At 42.4% G+C, this 7,500-nt stretch overlaps 1 protein-coding gene across 1 annotated transcript in view; it reads left to right on the top strand.

The window, feature by feature from the left end:
- LOC143133158 (connector enhancer of kinase suppressor of ras 2-like) overlaps positions 1–7,500 on the top strand; it is a 103,498-nt gene that overhangs the window by 36,998 nt on the left and 59,000 nt on the right. Inside the window, exons 3-4 of the mRNA XM_076292929.1 lie at positions 1–24; positions 2,587–2,674. The exon at positions 1–24 is cut by the window's left edge and continues 179 nt beyond it. Of these exons, the coding sequence (XP_076149044.1) occupies positions 1–24; positions 2,587–2,674 (112 nt within the window). The remainder of the gene's footprint in view (positions 25–2,586; positions 2,675–7,500) is intronic.

Genomic DNA, 7,500 nt, shown 5'->3' with positions numbered 1-7,500 from the left:
GAACCTCCTGGCCTGGCTGGACAGGTGTGTGAGTGTGTGTGTGTGTGTGTTTGTGTGTGAGAGAGAGAGAGAGAGAGAGAGAGAGAGGGAGAGAGAGAGAGAAAGAGAGAGGAAGTGAGAGAGAGATTCTCTATCTCATAGGAGAGTCATTTTGTGTTAGGAGACAGTGATATCCAGAAAACAAGTTACAGTATGGCATGTATTGTATTGTATCATTTAAGTTCAGCATAAGCATCCGTATTGACCTTCTGGCTCATCAACACATGTTGGAGAACTATTGGTATTTCGGATGAAAGAGAATAGATTGAAATTGGTCTCTAAAAATGGTCTACTCATCAGCAGACAGCAGGAATGTAAATGAAGTGTCAGAAGAAGTTACTGAATGTCTCCCCTGTGGTGAGATATTTTTAGCCTCAGCCGAGTGCCGACTTAAGAAAAATCCATGACTAACCAAAAATAACTGCACTGCTATACATCCAGCAGTGCAGTTAACCCATCACATTTCCCTTCAGTGTGGACGGCAGAGGCTGAAATGCTTATTCCCTCCTGAGCGTAAATAGATAGATAGATAGATAGATAGATAGATAGATAGATATCGCTACCTTAGAATAATAAGATTATATCTGCGTTTTGAGATATTGAGCTTCAAAGTTTTAGAATTCCATAGAGTTACATGGTAAATGGAACAAGTTCTTTTTGATATAAAGTCCAAATATGTACACAACTTTAAGAAACACCTCATCTGAACTTAAGAAACTTTCAAAGGATAAAAATATGTAAATAACTCCATTTTGACAAACATGTCAGATAGAACCTTATTATTCTAAGGTAGCGAGATAGATAGATAAATAGATAGATAAATAGATAGATAGATCGATAGATAGATTGATGGATAGATAGATCTGTTTGCTCTGTTTGCAGTGTCACAAAAGGATTAAGGATTAAGGATTAAGACTCAATACATAGGCCTACAAACATACAGTTAGCCACATTACTTTTAACCACACATTGCAATCACAGTAGACCAGCGGTTCCCAAACTTTTTTCCCCGCGGACCACCTTCTACATCCTGACTCGGCTCGCGTACCCCCACCATCCAACACATAAAAAAGTAACTCATTCTATTGACGCATTCCAGGCATCGTTGTTTAATAGCCGCCCTACATGATAACATAATCAAAATGTGCAACTGGTCTATGAGCTCTCACGTTACAAAAAAAAGTATTAGTATGGTTAGGTAGTATGTAAATTAGTATGGTTAGGTAGCATCTCACTGCAGACAACGCACTGTGGCTTTGGGCAGTCTGTCTCCCAATCTATCATACTTTCACATTCTTCGCGCAGTCTTTTCTGTCTCGTTCTTTCTTTTATCCCCTGCGCTCCATCTCCACCTTCATTAGTCTGCCCCCCATCCCATTCCATCGTTACCTGTGTCCTGCTCTGTTTCTCTCGCTTCTCCTCTTCGATCGCTTTAATTAGGCCTTTTGGACAGTGTCCCTGTTTTTAGCCAGTTTTCCATGTTTACGCAGCCTTCTACCTAGCCTATACTTCAACGAAACTAACGCGCCAGATATTCTGGCTGCCCGCAGGAAATCACGTGTAGCCTATTGTGTGTAGCTTATTTTTTAATGAAAACATACCCTATTATAGAGTTTACAAATTATTTCCTTTAATTTCACGTTTCCATATCATTATAACCCGATTCGAAATTATGTATTATTTATGAATTAATTAGAGTATTAATTAATTAATCATTTTTAACTCCTTTCCACCATTGCCCTTTTCATCTCGCGTACCCCCTAGTGGCAGCTCGTGTACCACCGGGGGTACGCGTACCACAGTTTGGGAATCCCTGCAGTAGACAAAAGACAAAATCCTTCACCATATATTTGATCGACACAAGCCCGTAATTAGCCAAGCAGCTCAGGACTCTGGCCTGACCGGTCCTGCAGGTGTAGCAGTCATCCTGGGCAACCAGGCAGCAAGGCATGTCGTCTCCGACAGTGTTCAGGCAGGTGATGGGTGTGTGTGTGTGTGGGTGTGTGTGTCTGTGTGTGAATGCTTCTTTGTCTGGAAGTAAAACACCCACTGCAGATTCAGGTCACTGAGTTGGCGGCGATCCGAGAACAGAGAGACTTCAGGCAGGGCTGAGAGTGATGGGAGACACCTGTCTTCATGAGCCGCCCATACATGACATCATGATGGGCTTTATGGGTGTTTGCAACGTACACCAGTGTTAATACGTACATCAAGGGAGTTGATATTACATTGTCATATACAGTTTATAAACAAAGTCCTATAATATATTATTAATCGTGCTCAATCATCTATCGTATCTATCTATCTATCTATCTAAGTATCTATCTATCTATCTAATCCCATTAACATAGAACATGCTCCATAATAAACAACATATTGCGTTCTACTGTAGCCACTTAGCCAACTAGCTTTGTTAAGTGTTACAGTTATAGAACTGCTATTGTTTTTGTAGTATTACTGTATTACATAAGGAATATCTTCTAAATCTCTGAATATGGATTTAAGATAATACATTGTTAATTCATATTTTGTTTTTGAATCTTCCAGGTCCCCATTCGTCAGTGTGACTGAATACTCACTGCTCAAGAACAACATAGTTCAGCTGTGTCTAGAGTTGACCACCATCGTACAACAGGTAAGACAGACAAAATCAGTTATTTATTATTTAAAAATACTATTTTCTGATTGGCTGACAAGGTGGCTATTAATAATGTTTATCGGGACACCTATGAAGTAGATCACGGTTCCATATCAATGCTCTTTGAATGGTAACAACCATACTAAATGATGGTTGAACTAGAAAGCAGCAACAATGGAATCAACTGTAAACAACTACCCACCGTTATCACCAAAGTGCTACGCCCTAAGATTTGGTTATCATTGTGAGTGACAAAGAAAGTAGTACAACAAAATGAACAAGTCGGCTTTCCTTTGTGTGATGGGACTTCTTTGCCTCTGCCTCGTCCATTAATTCTGTATATCAGGACACCTCCCTTACATAGTTTATAAGACGTTTCAAATGTTTTGTAAATGCTTAATAAACCACAAAATACTTCCAACGATACTTCTAAAAACTACACACACACACACACACACACACACACACACACACACACACACACACACACACACTCACACACACACACACACAGCCGTGATGGACAATGCATTGTGCAGCCCTTCTTAAGCCATCCCCACACATTGCACAGTGTCTTCCCAGTGGGACGAGGCCGCCTCAGCATCCAGCTCAGGGCAGCCTGTTTGCGGGGAGATAACGTTGGCCAGGGCCTTGTGCCTCCGATACACACACACACACACACACACACACACACACACACACACACACACACACACACACACACACACACACACACACACACACACACATACACTGACACACACATTGAGAAGTACACACTCACACACACATTGAGAAGTACACACACACATAGACATACACAAACACATGCACAATACACACACACACACACACACACACACACACACACACACACAGACACAGAGAGAGAAGCACACACACACATACATACACAGAAACTCACGCACACACACGCACACACACTCACACACACACACAGAGCCAGCCATGGAGCTTTGGCTTCTTCAATGCTGACAGGACTTCAAACGAGGTAGCGGGTAAAAGGGAGCAGGGTTGTGTGCCGGCCTGCCCACAGATACCCCCATGTATCCCTTGTTCTTCCCAGGGTTTCCTGTATGCTCGCACAAGGCACAGAATGGAGGTATTACCTCCTGAAGCCCAATCTGCAGTTTCCCAGCCATGGTTGCATAATGAATGACCTCTGGATGAAACTAGCCAGGCTTAGCGACAACAGAAAGGGTGCAACCTTACATGGCCCACATGAAGTCAAACACTCAATTCAACAATGCTTGGCTCTGGGTGGAAACACATGCAAAAAGCTGTTTTTGTCAGTGGGTTTTCTGTATAGTGTAGTGTATGACCTCTTGGTGTCCCGCACTGCCCAGGTGTCAAGGAAATGTATCCGATCCCTGCCATACTCAAGGCTGAAATTAATGGAGTCCACAAGGTTGTTCATGTATCGGTGGAAATTAGATTACTCAGTACCTCTCCATATCAAAAACAAATCATCAATGTAGCGCTTGAACAGTAAGATGTTACTGGCAAAAGGGTTATTCATATGGATATGCCTGTGCTCAAGAAAACCCATGAAGACGTTGGCGTAATCTGGTGCGAAGGGAGCACCCATCACCGTACCTCGAATGTAAAGGAAATAGTCCTTGTTAAATAGAAAGTAATTTTTAGTTAATACCAATATGGCCATATCACACAAAAAGGCTGTGGGTGGGGAACAATCATTGCGAGAGTTGAGAAAAAAACTCAAGGGCTGTCAGGCCAATGTCATGAGGGATATTAGTGTAGCTGGCTACGTCCATAGTGACTAAAAATGTGTCATCACCGTCCAAGCTGACATTTGTTATCGTTTCAATGAAATGTCCTGTGTCTCGGAGGTAAGAAGGTAGGCTTTCCACGAGAGGCCTAATATGGGCATCAATGAATTTTGATAGCGGTTCGGTTAAGGAGCCATTACTGGATACAATGGGACGACCAATTCTAACCAGTAATGTTTAACTGGCAATTCTTCATGACAACCAGGCCCGGAGTGGGTAATCGGGAGAATCGGGAGATTTCCCGGTGGGCCGCTTCACTTTTGGGCCGGTCGAGGGAAAAATATTGGCATTTGTCACGTTAATCTATCTTCTCAAGTTGGCTATACGTTCGCATTATATGCCTAACACCGCAGCCTCTGCATGGGTTGTTCTCCCCTCCCCTATATGGGTCCATATAGCCCGTCTTTCCTAAAAAGTTTTCTCAGATACCAGCCAGGCCGGCCCTACCGTAGTGATAAGCGTCAGGGAGGATGGATAGTAGAAAGATGCCACGAGGGACTGAAAAGGCCAGGTAAAAAAGACTAAAAGTATTGGAGGGAAATGCTGCCAAATGTGCCATGCTTCCAATTTTTTTTGAAGAGGACAGACATAAGTGGCAACTGGTAAAGAGAGATTTGATGATTATAACGGCGTAATTGGGCTAATAACCTTCTGGACGTTATAGCGTTGTCAACCTATTCGCAAGTAACATATTAAATGAATTAAAATATTAGCATTTTGGTATCATCCAATATGGCTATTCATAGACTTTGCAAATATTATGCAAATATTGATAACAAAACGCAAGCTTGATCTGTGTATGCAGTAGCCTATAGGCCTAAAAACAAAAGTAGCCTGAGCAGCAGATCAGCCAGTCCCCCGCTGAAAATGATGGGCCCAAAATTAACTATGACTATAGGGACAAGTAGAAAGGATAATAGAGTTAACCATATGAATTAAAGTTATTTTATGTAAGAAAGAACAGTAGGCTATGACAGCAGTAGGCTACATGATCAACCTATATGGCTTGTTTGCTCAGAAGTGGATGTAGTAAAGGAGCAAATCACCAAACAACAACATGATAGCTGACCCATGCAGAAAAAAACATGTAAACAATACAGTAGGCTAGTTCAATATGCCTCTTGTGGGATACATTTCAAATGCTTTATTTCTTCCTTCCTGTTTTTGTTAACTTATCAACCTATCCTTGTGGAATATTAGCCTATAATAAAAACTACAAGATAGTAAGAGCTGAAATGTTGCCTTATTTATCCAATTTCCACCACCACTAAAAAAGTGGGCCGGTCTTGGGCCTGAAACTCCCGGGCTGAAAAGTGGCCCCACTCCGGCCCTGATGACAACCTAGAGTAAGTAAGGGACACACTCAGGGCCAGATGTACTAACGCTTTTGCGCCCACTTCAGGCGTATTTGTTTCGCAACATGCGTGTAAAATCATTGCGAGGTATGTACAAACAGGCCGCAATGATGTAAAAGCGCAAACTGCCTGTCGCGGGAGCTGAAAGTGGCAGATTGCGATTGTCATGTCATGCATATGCACTCATGGGAGGATCCAGGGGAAAGTGGGAGTTTAGCGTAAAAAGATGGGAGGGGAAGAGTAAAGAGCGCCTAATTATGTATTCCGCGGTATGTACAAAGACTACTCCTGAAAGCGCACGTCTATTCTGCGCCTAAATACTTGCGCCTTGAAAAAGCAGGTGTTAATCCAAATTGAAGTTCAATGCTTCAATAAGATAACCTTTCAAAGACAACAGAATCGCTATTTAGAGCACCAGTTTTGCAAGTCTTTGTAGGCTACTATCAAAAGCAACATTAACTTTCGTTGGCCTTTCGAATGTCTTACTTTCACTTTCACGTCATTCACTTAAACTTTCCTACTTGCTAGATTTGACCAATCTTCCATAGCCTACGTTCACAAGTAGTTTGAGTAGAACTACTGATCTTCATTATCTCCCTGCTCGTTGACATCTTATCATCTATGGTATTATTTCATGATCGCTAAACGTTTGATTCTTTTTAATGTTGTCCTCAGTTAACTTCATTCAACTGCGCTTGTAGGCTCTGCCATTCAGTTGTGGACGTTCGTAAATTGCGTTTATGGGCGGAGAGAGGCAGAGAAAGGCGCAGTTTACACCAAGGATTGAACGATTGATAAATACGACGGAAACTTGGGTCTGTCAGCGTTCGCAGTCTGCGGTTTGTACATGGCGCTGATAACGTTACGTTCGCAAATGTACGTACATCTGGCCCTCAGAGTCATGCTTTCAGGTATTTCATGTCTAACAATTTCTATTCTTACGCATCCCTGATTTTGTGGGACTTTTGTGTTAGTCGCCTTATGTCATGCTAGCAGTGCTAACACTTTAAACTATAGCAATTCACCAAATTGCTAAACTATCAATTTACAAAAATTTGCATTGCAACCATCACTGATGGCACTGATACATTGCACCATTTGACCTCTTTGGAAGGATCGCCTGAATCCCTCTTCCTTTTTCGGTTCTTCGGTCTTCTGAGCTCTGACTATCCACTCGGCTCAGTGAGCAGAGCCCTGGAGGCACTGCAGCAGGTGTTGCCTTCCTCCATCCATCCATCCATCTCTCCATCCATCCATTCCTCCATCCATCCATCTCTCCATCCATCCATTCCTCCATCCATCCATTCCTCCATCCATCCATTCCTCCATCCATTCATCCATCCATCCATCCATACCTCCATATGTCTTTATCCATTCATCCATCCATACCAGCATATATTTACTTATACATCCTTCCATCGACCCATCCATTCATCCATCCATCCATCCATACCTCCATATGTCTATTTATCCATTCATCCATCCATACCAGCATATATTTACTTATACATCCTTCCATCGACCCATACATTCCTCCATCCATCCATCCATCCGTCCATCCATCCATTATTTAACCCTTCCATCCCAGTGTGTGTGTGTGTGTGTGTGTGTGTGTATGATGCTGCCACTATACACCTCCTGGCTGACACCTGGGTTC

The sequence above is a fragment of the Alosa pseudoharengus genome, unplaced genomic scaffold (genome assembly GCF_046254945.1).
Source record: "Alosa pseudoharengus isolate Yale_2024_CS ecotype anadromous, Long Island Sound unplaced genomic scaffold, YU_APseudo_1.1 YU_APseudo_1.1_scf_19, whole genome shotgun sequence".
NCBI lineage: Eukaryota > Metazoa > Chordata > Actinopteri > Clupeiformes > Clupeidae > Alosa > Alosa pseudoharengus.
Note: the sequence above shows the minus strand (reverse complement) of the source record. Positions and strands in the feature narration are given on the sequence as shown.